Below are 18207 nucleotides of genomic sequence, written 5' to 3'. Positions count from 1 at the left end.
CCTGGCATCTTAACCATAGCAACAAGCATCTTCTCATTATTGCAGAGCTCCGACAGTTTCCATAGAAACAATACCAACTGAAAATGCCTCCGTAAAGCATTTTGCAGACATCGTAAACGTAACCAGCAATCTCATCAGTGCACAAATAGGACAGCGAGGCGAGCTTAATCCATGATAACAACCGATCCAGTTCACTCGGACAGGACTGAACCAGGTGTAATGATGAATTAAACCGTGTCATTTAAACGACATTGGCTTAAACGTTAAAATTACCTAAATTAAACTGAATGACTAACAGACGCACTCACGCACGTATGCATCTCCACGTAATCGCCCATCAATAAACGTTGCCAGAGCAACGCTCGCCCGTCGCCCGGCAACAAAACCCACCTCTCATCCTATACGCCGACAGCGCATGCGCGCCGTCGTCAGCTGGGCGCCGAGCAGGCAGCATCATGGCGGCTTCCATTCTTGGCGTGCAGTGTGCTTTACGGAGAGCGATGGTCCCGTCTTTGGTGGTGATTTTAGGAGCTACCGGCACCGGGAAGTCCAAACTGGCGATCGAGATCGGTAAACGGCTGCAGGGAGAAATAATAAGCGCCGATTCCATGCAGGTAGGAACCGTGTTGGCACGAGGAAATGCGCAGGGAGTCCTTGACTGGCAGCCATTATGCTTTAGATGACACTCGGATTGTTGAAATAATTAAACTGCAGCAGAGTTAAACAAATGACTGTCCGCTAAATAGACGAAGATCAGATTGCAGAAGCAGGATATCATCGGAGTTGGTGCTGGCCAGTAGAGAAATCGTATAAAGGCATTAGTGCGCGGATGCCAGGCGGTTACCAAGATGAGACATCAAAACGAAAAAAAATGACTCTTCTACTAAGACGTTCACTCCAGCGTCGTTAGTCGGAGATGTAACAAACTAGTATCCAGCAGGAAAGCTCACCTCAGATGTGTCGGAACAGCAGATGACACCGTATTAAACATGTGTTTGATCTGCTTTAGCTGCAGTCTACAGGGCCTACAGGGCCCTGCAGGGCCCTGCAGGTAGCTGAAGAAGAGAAGTCATTGATAGATACACAAGTCATAGAGATCGAGCCAAACAAGCAGTCTAAATAAATGTACAGCTTCATTTTAAATTCTTTAATAACACATGTGAAGAAAACCATATGGCTCCTTTTCAAAACCCTGACAACAGATCATCTTATAATTCAGTAGCTCTTTATGAAACTAACGTGATAACAACGTGCACAGTTTATATACTAGTATTAAACAGTAGTGACAGGATGAGGCATTCAACTGCTTTTTAAAACAACTAACTTGCAGTTTGCATTTACATCATCGTGTAAGTCAGCACAATGCCTTACCTGGCCTTACATTAGATTTTTCGCATGTAAATCAGCCACTATGATGTTAAAAAAAAAATAGTACAACTGAATGAAACCACAAGAATACTACAATAAGATAACTGATTCTTAGAAAATTGAAGTGTCACGCATGACATTCATTAGAAACCTCATAACTGAGATTGCATTAAGAGGGCTGGTTATATAATGTAAGGCCTGAAACATAAAACTAGGAAGTGCTTCTTGAATTCTATGTGAGGTGTTTTTACTATGGGCAACACCAAATATGAGATGCAGTCACTACCAGCGTAGCAATAAAAAGAGATGCTTTTCAAAATTTGAATAAATGACAGTTGTAGTGGAAATGTTACAGTGTGTCTTGTTTAGTGTAACCCTGCACTAAATGAAGCAAAGTAAGCAAAGGCAGATCGGTCATGATGAGGAATTAAAGAGAACGTTGAAATGTTACAAATATTTATTGATCCATCACTGTCTTTTATTAATACTCCAGTTGTGGTGTGTGTTGCTGGAATTTAGGCTGGTTCGGTTAAATTCAAGCAAGCAGTGATAATAATAATAAGTCTGCAGGACATGAATGTCAGTCAGTGTGATGTCCTTTGTAGTGAAGTAGACACCGTTTTGTGTGAGTGCACGTCCAGAATGGCGACATTTAAAAACTCTCACGCTTGTTTCATCCGCCCTCCTCTCTACGTCAGCCCCGCCCTGCCCTCTTGGTTCTCAGGCTCTGTTGCCACAGCAACGAGAGGGCGCGCATGCAAAAGAAAAGGTTGGGTACCGGTTGGCGTCTGGGTCACACTTAGAGCACAGCGTGGACAGACACACACCGAAGAAATTAAATAACACGAAAAAGCAGTTCACAGCTTCTTCTGACCAGCAGTGATGTTCTGTGACGGCAGAAATGAGTAATAGTAGTGAAGAATGGGTAATCACATCCTTCATCACCTCTCTCCTGCTTCACCACCACCCTCTTTCCCCCATCTTGGTGCGCATTGTCCTTGAGAGTGTGTGTCCCTCTGAGGGGTGCATCTTCTGGCAGTCACCTGGTACTGGGTAAACTGGGTTACGCTAATAACATTTCAGCCCAGAATATCTCAGCGACCAGCAGCTCCGGCAGAGAGGAACAGTGGCCTAGTTACGGCACGGCAGCCCCAATCGCAATCTCCACAATCCCTGGCCTTGTTGCTACCCGCCTGTTTGTGTGTGTGACAGTGAGAGAAAGTGAGAGAGACATGCAGACATGGAGTGAGTGAGAAAGAGACTGCTTATGTGAGAGTGAGGCTGTGTATAGGCTAGAGCCGGCCTGTGTTGTCTTTGGGATAGGAAACAGTCTGGTCTTGTTTGGGAGAAAGCAGCATTGTGCTGAGCTGGTGCATATTCAGCGCCGTGCTACGCCGGCCCAGCAGCTGATAGTGAATGGGCACGCTGTGGCCACTGGGAAGTGTCTATTGTCCCTGGGAGAATTGGTTCCCACACTCCCTAACACTCCTATTGTGTTACTATCACCCCCTCCTGCCCCTGGCCCATGCCCCCCAACCCACAGTTCATTGGACATGCAGGGGGATATTATTCACTCCTTAAATGAACATGCTATCTATGGCAAACGCACAAGCGCCTCGCTGTACTGTCACTGAATGAGCCTCTGCCGAATAGTGTAAATCCGTGGTTCCCAAAGTGGGGTCCAAGGACCAGCAGGGGTCCTTCAGCAGTATAAATTTGAATTATGGGAAAATGTGAGTGTATGACAGATTTTACAGCACTCATTGTTCCTTTACCTCTCATATGCTGTTGGGTTTGCATATTTTTTTTTTTTTTTTTTTTTTTTTTTTTTTTTTTTTTTTTTTCCTTCACCTTTTTTTTTTTTTCCACAATATGTTTATTATCATTTTTCAAGTTTTACAAACATACAACATTTACCAATACAATACACAGACACACACCTACACCTTTCTTGCACCATTTTCAAAAATATAGTTATATCAAATCAACCAACTAGGGGGGAAAATAAAATACATAAATGAAATGTATATAAAAAAAAAAAAAAATGTATTTAAATATTTAAAAAACAAAAACAAAAAAAAAAAAAAAAAAAAAAAAAAAAAACCCCACATATTTTCAGATAAATCTTGCACTTTTATCCGTCATAATGTTCATATATGGTTCCCAGAGTTCGACAAAGTCATTTTGTTTGCCCTTGGCAATGTATGTTAGTCTTTCCAGTCCAATACAGTCAGAAAGCTCTCTTATCCACATTCTCAATGTAGGAGTGTCCATACTCTTCCAACATAGTGCAATAGCTCTCCTGGCCTGGAGAAGTCCAAAATCCAGAACTGTATATTGTTTTGATGTTTGTAGAAAGTTTTCTGGCCATATTCCAAGCACACACAGTTTAGCACTTAGGGGGACTTTAACATTAAAGATCTCTGACAAACAATTTATAACATCTTTCCAGAAGCTTTGGATCTTCACACATTCCCATAAGCAGTGAAATAATGTTCCTTTCTCATTCAAACATTTAGTACAGTTATCCGGAGTGTTTGGATTCATATGGTGGAGTTTAACTGGAGTTATATACACTCTCATTAACCATTTATATTGAAGTAATCGAAACCTTGTGTTTATTGTTTGTGTTTGGGCTTTTAAGCATGCTTCATTCCAATCTAATTCATCAATATCTTCTTTTATATCCATTTTCCAAGCGTTTAATTTGTCTATTGTTGATTCGGTACTATGTACGACTAGTATATTGTAATATTTAGATACATGGCCCTTCCCTCCCAAATTTGCAAGTGTTATTTCCTCTAATTTAGATAAAGATGGTATACACATAAACTGTTTGTGTTTTGAAGCCACATAGCTTTTCAACTGCAAATATTTAAAGAAGTGTTTCTTCGGGATTTGGTACCTCTGACATAACTGGTCAAATGTAAGCAAAACTCCATCTACATAAAGATCCTTTACTTTCTGAATACCTTTCAAATTCCATAACCTAAATCCCCCATCTTTACAGCCAGGTGTAAACTGTTCATTACCCCAAATAGGAGTAAACTGGGACAATACAGGCATATCACCTATATGTTTGTGTGCGGCATACCAAACTGAGATTGTATTTTTAAGAAGAGGATTTTTTACACTTCTTCTCAGTGCTTTAATGTCTGAAGAATATAGGTATAGACTTAATGATAGTGGGGTGGACTCTTGCTCAATACTTACCCAGGCAGGAGGTGCCGTTGTACTGAAATAGTATGATGCTGAGGTTAGCTGGGCAGCCATATAATACCACCTGAGATTGGGAAGTTGAAGTCCTCCCCTCTCATAAGGCAGGTATAATAGTTTAAAACGAATTCTGGCTTTCCTATCATTCCAGATGAACTGACTTAACAGTTTATTAAGTTTGTCATAAAACAAATTTGGTAGCGGCAATGGGATTGTTTGAAAATAATATAAAAACTGGGGTAGAATGGTCATTTTTATCAAATTTATTCGTCCGATCATAGATATAGGCAAAGTAGACCAGCGATTGAGTGTCTCAGTTACTCTTTCTAGCAGGGGGTTATAATTTGCTGGGACTATGTCGTTCAATTCAGGAGTGATTTTAACACCTAAATATGTAAAACCTTCAATAGTTGTTGTAAATGGGGTATTTATTATAGGGTTGTGTCTTTCTTTTTTGTTAAGGAACATTAATACCGATTTAGAATTGTTAATCTTATATCCGGAAAACCCTCCAAAATTTTGCATTAATTTCATCAAATTGGAAACACTATTTTTTAAATTTGTCAGGAAAAATATTATATCATCTGCAAATAAGGAAATGCGATGATCTACCCCCCCAATCGTGATGCCTGATATTCCTGTGTGTGTCCGTACTGCCATTGCTAAAGGTTCAATTGCTAATGTGAACAGGAGTGGGGACAGAGGACAACCCTGTCGAGTGGACCTCTGTAGGTTAAAGGGTCTCGAGATGGTAGTATTAGTTAAAACCTCAACAGTTGGGTTTGTATATAGTAGTTGAATCCATTTAAGAAATATTTTGCCTAATCCAAATCTTTGGAGCACATCAAATAGGTAGCTCCATTCTATCCTATCAAAAGCTTGGCAAGCATCTACTGATAATATTGCTGTATCTGTAGTATTATGCTTCTCATGAAGTATGTTCAAAACTCTCCTCACATTATGATAACCTTGTCTTTTTTGTACAAAGCCTTGTTGGTCGTCATCAATCAGCTGAGGGAGATATTTATCTAATCTTCTTGAAAGTGTTTTACATAGTATTTTTGTGTCACATCCCATTAAACTAATTGGTCTATAAGATGAGCATTCAGTTGGGGGTTTGTTTGGTTTTAATATTAAAGTTATTAAGGCCAATCTTAATGAATCTGGGAGCGTTCCTGTATTAAGAGATTCTTCGTACATGTTGAGAAGTGGTTTAACGAGTTGTTTTCGAAATGTTTTGTAAAACTCTATAGGCAGCCCATCTGGTCCCGGTGCTTTACCACTATTCATATCCCCTATAGCGTCAAAAAGCTCTTCTGTTGTTAATGGGCTATCTAATGTTATTTTTTCATCGTCTGATATAGTTCGAAATTGTAACTGGTCCAGGAACACACTTTGGTCCTCACTGTTTCCTTTATATTCTGATTTGTATGTTAATTCATAAAAGTCTCTGAAGTTGTTATTTATCTCTAATGGATCTGTAGTTAAGTTGCCAGATGCTGATTTTATACTGTTAATTGTTCTTTCCGCTTGTGTTTTTTTGACCCTCCAGGCCAATAATTTGCCTGCTTTTTCCCCTTGGTCGTAATAAGTTTGTTTAGTCCACATTAGACTCTTAGCTACTTTGTCAGATGTTAATTTATCATATTTAGCTCTCATGACAGAAAGGTTTTGTAATTTGCCAGGATCATTGTCCCTATAAAATTCATCCTCTGCTTTTTTAATTTGGTTTTCTAACATCCTCAATTCTTGATTATGTAATTTGGTTTTAGAGCTTGTATAACTAATAATTTCTCCCCTTATGTAGGCCTTAAATGCTTCCCATCTAATGCTGGCTGTAGTTTCATCTGTATTTAATTCAAAATACATATGTATACAGCTTTCCACATATTTAACGAAGGCTGGGTCTTGTAATAGATAGGCCTGTAATCTCCATCTTGTACAGTGCTTGGACATACCCAAATGAATCTCCATAGACACTGCCGCATGGTCACTGATTACTATAGTATTATACCAACACTTTTTAACATTTGGTAGTAGCTCCATAGAAATTAAAAAATAATCGATTCGCGAGTGTGTTTTATATGAACTTGAAAAACATGAGTATTCTCTTTTATAAGGATTCTGTGTTCGCCAAATTTCAGTCAATCTTAGATCCTTCATAAAGTTAGCCAGGGTTTTCCTAGTTCGCACATGGGTTGCTTCAGATTGGGTAGATCTATCCAACTCTGGGTCAAGAGCACAGTTAAAATCTCCTCCGATTATATAAAGTCCCTCCAAGGAAGATACTGTGAGAAATAATTTTTCAAAAAAAGATGGGTTATCTTCATTGGGACCGTATACATTTATAAGATTCAATTTTTGTGTCAGAATATTGCCTTGAATAATAATGTATCTTCCGAATGGATCTTGGATAGTTTTTATGACTTGAAACGGTATTGATTTGTGTATTAGAATAATTACACCTCTTGCATGAGTATTATATGAAGCATGAAACACCTGGCCTGGCCACCTTTTGCTCAAATGATGCATATCTGTGGCCATCAAGTGTGATTCTTGTATGAAAACTATTTTAGATTTAAGATACTTTATCCTGTTCATTGCCTGTTTCAATTTGGCCAGTTTTCTTATTCCCCGCACATTCCAACTTGTAATATTAGTGTTAAGTCTACTTTTTGTTTTGTCCATAAGTTATAATTTCAGTATAATGCAAGGTTATAACATAAATAGTCAAAACAACAACAAAAAAACAAAACAACAACAAAAAAGATAAGTGATGCAGGTGTACACATAAACATACAGACAGACCGCCCCCCACCCCCCTCCCCCGTTGACATTTCAGGGAACGTTGATCCACAATATTTGAGGAGCAACCAGTCAACATGACCAGACCCAAAACCGTCAACCATGCACTTTCAACTTTACAAAATAGTTTCTCCCTTCTGTAACACAATACCATGTAAAAAACAATATTTACATCTTATGAACATAAACTGTTTGCTACTGAATCATATGCGATCCTTTTAGAATAGGCTTATGTATTGAACAAGCTGGCAACGGCCATGCTTAACAGAAGATATACATAAACATACATGCGTATATGCACATATTCGCACACTTATACCTGAACCTTATTTATCTTTATAACTTAACTCACACTAAGGAAATGCTTACTTTGAAATTACCTGCGGTATTTTAATTGCACATTTCAATAGTCAGGAGACGCCTGCAGCTGAAAAGCTGTTATTCCTCTGGAGCCCAAAGTTTATGATTATGAATATAGCGACTCTCAGTGGCGCCTCGTTTGAATCTGCACACACCTGTGTAGATTACTTTGACTGTGGGATGTTTCTGTAGAACTTTTCAGCCTCCTGCGGTGTTGAGAAAAGATGAATCTTGCCGTTATGGACCACTCTAAGCTTGCAGGGGTTGTACTGGAATCCACGGAAAGCGTTGATATCAACAAACAGCTTGGTGACAGTGTTAAATCCCCGGCGGATCCGGACAGTCTCCGCAGAGAGGTCCTGCGAGAATGATATCTTGGTCCCATCATATATGATGTCCTGCCGCCTTGTTTCCCGATAAACGAACTCCTTCTCCTGAAACTTTAAAAAGCGGATAAGGATCGGTCTGTTTTGGTTGGGCCTCGCAGGTGCTAGCGTGCGATGTACCCGCTCCAGTGTGAATGATTTATCAGGATTTAGCCCCAGCCATCGTGGTAACATGCCGCTGATAAAGTCGAAGAGTGGTTGTTGCCCCTCGGCTCCCTCACGTATTCCAAACAGACGGAGGTTCTTTCTCCTGGACCGGTTCTCCAGGTCCTCGGTTTTGGATTCAAGGTAGGCAATTCGCTTGATGGCCGAGTCAAGTGCGGCGCCTGTTTTTCCCATCGCATCTTCTGTGTCGCTTATGCGGCGCTCAGCTTCATCAATACGTGCTGTGTTAGAGGAAACATCCCGTTTTACTTCTGCTACATTGCTTTCCAGTGCAGCCATTGAATTTGCCATGTCAGTAAGACGGGTGTCTATGTTGTCCAACTTATTTCCGAAGTCTGCCCGGAGTGATTTCAACTCGCTCAAAACTTCTGCCAGAGTAGCCATGTCGCTAGCATTAGCTTCTTTGCTCCCAGGCGGGCTCGGCGGTGTCGTGGTAGTCGTATTCCTACGTCCCCGAGTAAATATGTCGCACTGCTTAGTTGCAGATGGGTTAGGCATATCAGCACGGAGGTTTTACTGGAAGAGTAAGTGATATTTGTCCAGGAGTTTTGATTAAATCGTGCACGGCTGTACGGAGCTCTCTAACTAGGCTACCATCTTGGTCCTGGTCACGTCTCCACCCCCCCGGTTTGCATATTTTTAGTTATTTTAGCAGTTCTCCTAAATATATTGTCGGTACATGAAGAATAATTGGCTTAGAGTGAAGATTCTCAGCTTCAATTTGAGGCTATTCACATCCAAATTGGGGGAAATCCCACCAGTTAAGCAGGATGTAACTGAAACTTGAATACGTTTAGGTCAATGCTAATTGCATCGGTATACAAAAATAAAGCAAAATCAGTTAAAATCTCACTGGGTATCCGCAATTCTGAAAAGTCTTAAATTAGTCCATTAAGTCCAATAACGTCACACAACAAACCTCCAGTGCACCATATTAAGAATTGGACGAATCCAGAACTGGGTTAGTAGTACAGCACAGCATATGTTTTTCTATATTTAACTGCACTCGTTGCCCTTTTACATTTAACTTCCTCAGGTTCCTTTTCTTGTGCTTCATGTTTTGAGTAAACTCGACAGTTTTCTCCATTTCTGTCTTATTTGCTGGTCATGTTGGCCTTTTAATTCAAACACAGGTAGGCAGGTAGATTTTCAGAGGTTTAAAGTTGTCAGTTAAACTGGATCATCCTCAAGTTTAATATTCGTACTCCTGTAGTAGTGTTAAGCGTGGGCTACTTTGAGGAAAATATCTCGGGTGTGCACTTTGAACCAGTTTAAACAAGGGCTTTCCAAGCCACTCTTGTTCATACCAAGTACAAGTATTTCCATTAAGATATTCGCTGATACAAAGTACTTTTGACAGCTGCAATTAAGGTTGTCTTCATGGTTTTGATGCCATGATCTTTGTTCCTTTCTTCGGATTACAGGAGCTCGCTTAACTGGTTAATTCCTCATTAAGAAGGCAGCATCTTTTGTGAGCAATGTGGAGCTCATATATTCCCAAATATTCCATTTGGGAATATTTATTTCCATGCTTCCATATTATGTGCAAACCAGCTTGGAGGTGAGTTACTGTCACCAACCTTCCGATTATCATTGGTAACATATTGTAACCCCGGATTCTTTGAGCAAATGCGCAGTACTTTGCAAGTGTTACAATACATGTATGGTTAATCAGAATAAGGACATCCTAATTAAATCCGTTGATAGCTTCTCTTAAATGATATGACCTACCTTACTTTAGAGAATGAAGGATACATGCAAAAAAAAAAACTGCTCACATCCTTGTAGTGAGCAAGAGTTTGGATAATAAACACGGTTTAGGCTTTGGTCTTAAAGAGAGATACCTTTCTTGCCACTCTTCAAGCTAAATCATCTGTATTTATACATATCGTACAATAATACATCAAGATCTGAAGGTAACCGTGGTACCGTTTGTCTAAACTGCACATGCACACATTTTTAATCAGTCCAGTCAGGTTTGTGATGAGCCGTAATGGACAGACACTTGTTAATCAGGTGTCATCGCGGGGAAGAGGATGACATATCAAGGCAACGCTCACTGAAAACACTTTGCAAGGCATTATTGGTAATAAGAAACAGTTGGCATGGACGGTGACAGTAAGGGGATAGACAGGGTGATTCATGTGAACGGTGCTCAGGCTGAAACATTAGACCAGTGAAGCTTTGATCATCATTCATATGCTGCCCGTTCTGCTGCACTGCATTATATCAGTGAAATGTACTGTGTCTCTATCTGGCTGCATTTGTCATTGCCACTGTCACTGTATAAACTCTCCATGTTTTTTAGTCATTAATTTAGTCTTTTTATTTTTTTATTTTAGTTAACTACTAACTTGAGATATTTTAAAAGAACACTGTTTTTGCATGCTTTAAGGAAGGATTATAAATAGCAGGACATTCACAGTGATGCAATTCTTAGAATGCTAATTAAATAAGACTTCTGTTTTTATCACTTAACGTACTTATCAGGAGACAGTGTGTCTTTACAGTTTTAGGTGTGCTTTATGTCAACCAAGTCTTAACTGTTTTTAGTTGAACACACCAGCAAGAAAGAGTTTTTCAGAAATGGTCTCTGCTTGTAAACAGAGCTGCTAGCTGCTGTTGACTTTTATCGAACAAAAAAAGATAATTAGTTTGCTTCCATGGATTTCCTGTATCAAGAAAGTTTTGCGTTTGCAAACTTTATTTGTATCGAATAGTGAAATGAATGGAAAATAACTGTTGCCTTGAATGCAAGACATTCATCTAAACGGATAGCTGGTAATGCAGAGTCTAGTCTTAACCACAAGTACCATCTTCAGTTAAGTCTGTTTTTATGCATGAACTGTTTTCTCACGCTTACTCAAAGTCACATTTTCGAGTAACTAATTGCACATCGTTGCCGCAAAATAAATTGTTTCCCTGCAGGGAGCAAAAAGGGATCTTGTGTGTGGGTGGGGCTGATGGTGGGGACTGCTGCACTTGAGGGCATTCGAGGTCCTGGGGGCCAATTTAACAGGTCATGCACATGCTTGCACCATTGCTTTAGTTTGTGTTATGTTCTGGTGGCTGGTGGTGACCCTTTGCTTTCTTCGTGTCTGAAAGAAGGTGCTACCGTATTCTCTTAACTACAACACGAGCAGTGAAAAGGATGACGGGCTGACAGGCTTATTCCCTTTCTGCTAAATGTGAAAAATAGGCCTGAGCAGCGGGAAAGCTGTCATGTGTCATCTTGGCCCTTATTGTCCCATAAAAGTGGAATGAAGGAGGTCTTTCATTGTGAAAAGACCCAGGGCTGATTTGCCTTTTTAAGAGCTGTAAATTTGGGGTGGGACGGTCATGTCGCCGTGACTTCAATACTGCAAGGGGTGCTTATTCTTTCACACGTTATGCCAGAGATTTTTACACACTCAACACCAACTGCTCATCTACGTATTAAACACATCATAAACTCAAAAACTGTACAGCTATGTGTTATTTCCCTCTAATTTGCTCGCAGTCATCTCCTCCTCCTCCTTTCTCTCTCATAGTGCACGTCTCTCTGTGCCTCCCCCCAGTGCGTCTCTCTATCTGTCTGGTGTGGCTATGACCTGTCTGGGCTTTGACGTATCTGTTTGTATTGTGACTCTGGCAATGCTGCCTCCCACATCCGATTTATGATGCTTCTTTTTAAGCAATCTAAGCTGGTGTAGGAGAGAACTGTTTAACTCTTATTTTTGTTGTGTGTGAATTGCAGTCTGCGGGTGTGGTGATGCGGTCGCCGCTACAGTAAAGCAGCGAGGGAGAGGAGGATAGCGGGATGGAGGAGGAGGAAGGGGGGGGTGGGTGTGGGGGCTACGCCATGAATGATTTATTAGTCTGGCATTACTGGGCCATTCCCCACAGAGACAGAGCAGAGGAAGATAGAGGGATAAATTGTTGAAGGATGGTGCCTTGAGGAAAAGCATAGATGGGATAAAAAGAGAAAATAAGCAGAGAGGTATTCAGTTGTAAGTGTAATAGAGGAAAAGACTCAGACAGAGGGATAAAAACATAGAGCCAGCTTACAGTAGGTGTAGGACCATGTCCAGAGGTCAGATTAAGGAGGAATTGCGCCATCTTCTTGTCTGAATCAGGGTCAATGATTACAGCTGACAATGTTTTAGCATGTAAATGTGTTCCGTAAAGATAAATTAATTTTGTTTGCTCACTGACATCCAAATTACTTTTGAAGCACAATTAGGTTTGGTTTGGAAATGCATTGATTTATTACTGAATTATCACACGTGGAAATGCTCTGATCTGGTTTTTTCTCCCTAGCACCGTTTAAAGAGAGACTAAAAATTAATACCTGATACAAGAGATCATTTTTTCTTATTTCCTTTTGTCAGAATGTAATGTAACAAAAGGCTTAGGCTTGTACAAATTTTAATTATTGCCTAAGGATTATGAGATCATATGATGCTTGATCTTCCATTTTCACATTTAACTGCCTAGTTGTGGATTTACTCATCAAGGTGAATTAAATCTGTCTTGATTTCAAATTAAAATGTAACATTTACTACTTGTTAAAATGATATCCAATCAGTGTTGATGGTAATAAATGTATATTTATTTTTTTAATGCCACATTGAGAGAAACAGTTGAGATTTCTTTTTTTGTTGTAATTTTTCTGAGATTATATGCTTTTATTTCTTTAATGGTAGTAGTGGAGAGAGACAGGAAGCATATAGAGGATGATCCGCTCAACCAGGTTAGCTATCAGGGCACAGATTTCGCGAGCAACTGCAAAGTTGGTTGAGGTGCCCGTTTCAAACCTGTGTGCCTGCTGGTCGGCACTCTGTGCAAAATATAAAGATGTCTGAAACAATGTTCGACTAAAACACGGAAATAACCGTTTAAACCAAGTAACACTAGTGTTTGGCTAACTCTGGCTTGAGAATACCGGAGAAATTATCCCTAAATTCACCCATGCAGACAGTTTGCAGGGAAATATGGCCCAGACCTTGCTTGGTACTAAGGTTCGACAGCGTAAAGCTCCATACCCCATGCCGTAGCCTGATGGCACCTCCCCAGAAATGTGACTGCAGTGGCCATTTCCTTCTCTAGTGTCTCAGTGCTAAACAACGGGAGTATAAACCAAGCATTAAACCCACTCGCGGACTCATCAACATGCTTCATTTTTAAGATTTAAAAGCTGAATGATTACATTGGTACTTTCACGACAACGTCTACAAACAGATGAAGCATCTAACAGCTATTGTTGGCCAGCATACTACTGTAGAGAGGTATTTCTCCTTTTTCGGTTACAAAACCAGCTTGCAGGTAAATTACCGCCACTTACTGGACTGGAGTGTAGATCAGTACGTTCACGCACCCCATTAGGAACGATGAGTTCATATCTTGTAGTGTGTACAGGTTTGAGATCAGGAAAAAGTTTTAAGTGCGTAGCTTAGAATCAGAATCAGACTTTAGCCTGACTGGGTTGGATTTTAAAGCTCCCATGGTCGGAGCGCACCCTTATCTTACTGCTAATTATAGTCACTAAAGCTTAGGAATTACATATAATGTTGGTCTGTTTTCAACCAGCTTTTTAAATAATGTAATAAAATGTTCTAAAGTACAGATAAACATAGTTTTTTTGTTTTTATGAGCTAATATTAGTCATCTTTGGGGCATTGAGGCGCTTGTATCAGCTGGAACTTTAACCATTATTGCTCTCAAACTGTTGATAATCAATCCACTTAATTAGGTTAATAATTCACCATGTTACCTGTTAAATAGATCTGATTGGTGCATGCCACAGTAAAATTAGCAACGTATATTCATAAATGGCTTCCTGGCATCATCATAGAGAGCACATACAGACGCAGGCAAACAATTACGTTAGTTTACCCCTATTCTGAAAGAGCCGCCTTATTTCCCTTCACCCTTTATGCTCTCTCTGAATCTTATTTTACGTCTCAGTGAGTGTTTGTTCTCTGTGTCTCTTTCTTTTTCTCCTCACCTCTCTCTGTCTTTTCTGCCCTCTTTTCTTCTTGTCCATGCTCCCCCCTTATTTATGTGGCAGAGGAACAGCTGTCTCGTGCGGGGCGTAAGGTTGGCCAGGCAGGCTGGCTGCAGGCTCTGCAGAGCCCGAACACTGAGCTCATTGTCTCACGCACACACACACAATCACACACTCGTCTCTTTCATGCGCACAAGCCACATGGTCACATCCATTCACATTCGTTTAAGAGCAAGACAGGAAGGAGTAAGCAGCTGAACCCACATTAGCCGGGCTTCCATTGAAGTACGTCTGTGTGAATTATGATGTTTGCAATTTGAAAATGCTTGAACGGGATGAGTTCAATCTGTGAAACACTCAGCAGCTTCCTCGGGGAAAAAGAAAACCTTTACACTTCATTCTCTTTTTTTAGTTGAAGAAACGGAAGAGTTTGGAAGAAAACGACACAGATAGAGCTAGCAGTAAAGTGTCTGTCCACTTCCTAGAAAACTCATGCAAGCCTACATTTCCATGAACAAACCGCTAAGTGGATTTTCTCGTTTGGTTTTCAGATGGTGGGCAACATGACCTGCATTGGCTGCAACCAAGTAACTTGCTCGACACTAATCATCCTTCCTTCACTTTCTATCAGCCAGCTGAATATTATTTATATCTTTTCAGATGTTTAATTCTTGGTAACTAGTCATCCAATCGTCTCAATTTATCGTGAAATCTCATTTCAGTTTCCTCCCGAAGACGTGCAAGCGCGATTAGCTAGGTTGATTTTTATTTGTGATGCCTCCGTGACTCAGAGCCCGAACATTGTTGCGATTTGTAGCTGAAGGTCTTAATTTATTTCTCTCTCATTTGCAGCTTCCCCTCAAAGTGCTTCCCTCCTTCATATCTTCCACTCAAGTGTCTCTTTTCGTTCTTTCTGATTTGCACTCCGCTTTTCTCCTGGCTGCTTTGACTCTCGGGTCTCCTTGTCCTCTTTAAGGCTAAATGAAAATCGTCCAATCTGTTTTGGCAACAAACCCACAGGAACACATAAATGTACATTAACGGCATGGTTGCATAACGATTATTACAGAGCGTGTGCTCACAGTGGCTGGTAAGAATGGAAAGAATGAATGTAACCGTGAAGAGGAGGATGGATGGGTAAGAAGAAGCTTCATTCATGCTGTAATTGTGGAAGTGTGGAAGAAGCTCATCATGGGATCAAGAGCATATGAAATGACTGAAAGTTGAAAGCGGGACAAATACTAGATGTGTGGAGATAGTTTTCTAGCTTGTAAAAAGTTGTGCGTGTTTAAAACGGAGCCTTTGTCTTTTCGCCATGTGGCGAACAGAAGTATGTTTATGTGCCTCCAAATGAGACACGCATGGCCCTCACTCAGTTCTCTGCATCCCTTTCTGTTAAACACACAAATAGACTATGTCTCTGACCGTCTATCTGTCTTCCTCTCCCCATCATTCTGCCATCCTTCTGCTAATTATCCTGCTGTCTCCTCTCCGTACAATCTGTGTGAGTGTATGTGTGAAAGAGAGAGAGTGGCGAAGACAGAGGAGGGTTGGTGGTGGATAATGTGGGCAAATTTGTCAGGGAGCATCCTGTTCTCTGTAACAAGTACGCAGCGTTTTTCTGTCTCCTCTTATGTCTGTTCATCTCCTTTAAAGCTCTTGTTTTTCCTAGTGCCCCTTCAAATCTTCATCCCCTTTGATACGCTCTCCATCCATCCACCCATCCATCCGTACATCCATCAATTCATTCAACCCTTCCTTGGTTTATGGTAGTGTCGTGCAGAGAAGCCGTGAATAATTTATCAGCTTTGGTTGTTCTGCTCTGCCCTCCTCCCACTTTTGGCTTGCCACAGAAGTCAAGAACATTTGGTCAAGTACATCAAGTACATGCAACCCGCACGCACAGTGTCGCCATGAATATGATCAATAACCTGTGCAGCCGTATTGATTACCCAAGGCTTGTATGTTGGGTTAAACAGTCTGTAGCTTTGATGGCTTTAAAAATGAGATTTAGACTACAGGAAGATGCTCTGTAACATAGTTAAGCACCACTAAGAGGATGTGGTCTCTCACCACAAAATGCTTCCTAAACTAAAAAACAAAGTTGAAATATTATTAACGAGTTGCCTGATTTGGGTTCACATGATCCAGTTTATTTTGAAACAGCACACAAGAATGTTAAAAATGCCATTTTACCACCAACCCTATAAATGCAAAACAAATGAGGAAATACTCAATGATGATTTAAAACGCATTCAAAAACACTAAAACTGGACTCAGTCAGAAAGTACAACTCAAACTAAAAAAAAGATGAAAATAAAACTTGCATTTAACGGCAGCAAACAGATTTGTCAGAAGAACATTTGCTGGCACTTAAGCAGTTGCTGGCTAATAACTTAAGCTCACATTTTAGTGAAGTGAAATACATTTAAACTCAGTTTTTAACATTTCCTGACATTTAATCCCAGTAAACATTCCCTGTCTTAGGAAAACATTGTTCCTTTAATGTGAAATAGCAGAATAATAGCAGAGAGAGTGATTTATTTCAGCATTTTATTCTGTGATCACATTTGTCTTTCTTTGGGTTTTTTGTGGGCTACCTCCAGAACGTTCACTTATTTGTCCTGAAGCCCTTTTACCACAACATTGGGCATTTGGTTGGGACCATTGCCCATTCTTGTATCTTAATCTTAATCTTAAAAAAAAGTAATGTCACCTATTTTGAGAGGTATGTCAGTCACTGCAGCAGCAAGGTACCCCCACAACATGATGCTGCCTTCACCATGCTTTGTGGTTAGGATAACGTTCTCTGGCTTACAGCACTCACCCGTTTTCCTTTAAAATTTTGCCAGACAAAAAGTCGACATCCTCATCAGCTGATGTATTTAAAGGACACGAACTAAAGAAACAGCTTTGTTCTGTGACTATTATTAGACTATCATTGCTGTTTGACAAGGGAACTGTTAAGATCTATGTGTAATCTTGTTCTTATTGCACATATATAATAGTATTGCTTTACAATTGTATGAGGCTGATTGAATAATGAGCCTCATTCAGGAAGAGCTATACAAGCACACGGTTGTATTTTCGGCTGTATCTACGATTTGTTCTTATTTACAACATTCCGACTGATTTACCTTTGCACAAGACTTGACTTTTGTGTTCACGGGACCTTACTTGTGCTAAAAACAAACAATTTTCGTAGCATTTTAAATTTATGATTAAGTGGCATTAATCTTTCAGAAAACCTGAGGAAGAGCAGATTTGCATAGTTTAGAACGTTTGATGCATCTGGAGCTGACTTCTCGTGCTTGCTCTTAACATAGGAAGATGGTAAATGGTGAATGGCCTTGCTTTTATATAGTGTTTTTCTACATATTGGTACTCAAAGCGCTTTACAGTCACAGACGCATCTACCCATTCGTTCACACAAGCACACACACATTCACACACCAGTGCCACGCACTGGGAGCGACTGGGGGTTCAGTGTCTTGCTCAAGGACACTTCGGCATGTGGCATGTGGCCTCTGGTTCGTGGACAGCCCACTCTACCTACTGAGGCACAGCCGCCCCAGGAAGAGGAAATAAAAAAAATAAATAAAAATCAGATATTTATCATATAAATACACACTTGAGGCCCTCTCTTCTGCACAGCATCTGTGTGTAGTCTATCCTCAAACATTTGAAGTACGTGTGTGTGTGTGTGTGGGTCAAAAGGTGAACTAACCTGAAGTTGCCAGGAAAACTTGATGAAAGCTTGATGAAACCCGTCAAAACTTAACGGTAGACTTAAATCCTCCAGATCAAACCAAAAGTTTGAGTTTAAAAAAAGAAGAAAAGAAGCCTGGTGAGGCAGTCTTTTGTTTAATATTTCAGAGTGGGCAAATATAGCCTTTAATCATAGCAGCCAGTCAGTTATTG

The 18207-nt window shown here is 40.3% G+C and overlaps 1 protein-coding gene across 2 annotated transcripts in view; it reads left to right on the top strand.

Moving 5' to 3' along the window:
• The first annotated feature begins 343 nt into the window (after positions 1-343).
• The window catches only part of trit1 (tRNA isopentenyltransferase 1), a 40699-nt gene continuing 22835 nt past the window's right edge, over positions 344-18207 (top strand). For both annotated transcript variants that reach the window (XM_084563398.1, XM_084563397.1), the window contains exon 1: positions 344-614. In XM_084563398.1, the coding sequence (XP_084419524.1) occupies positions 456-614 (159 nt within the window). In that variant the 5' untranslated portion in view covers positions 344-455. The remainder of the gene's footprint in view (positions 615-18207) is intronic.

The sequence above is a fragment of the Chelon labrosus genome (genome assembly GCF_963514085.1).
Source record: "Chelon labrosus genome assembly, chromosome: 16".
NCBI classification, from domain to species: domain Eukaryota; kingdom Metazoa; phylum Chordata; class Actinopteri; order Mugiliformes; family Mugilidae; genus Chelon; species Chelon labrosus.
The sequence above is the reverse complement of the archived record's forward strand: the minus strand, read 5'-3'. Positions and strand labels throughout refer to the sequence as shown.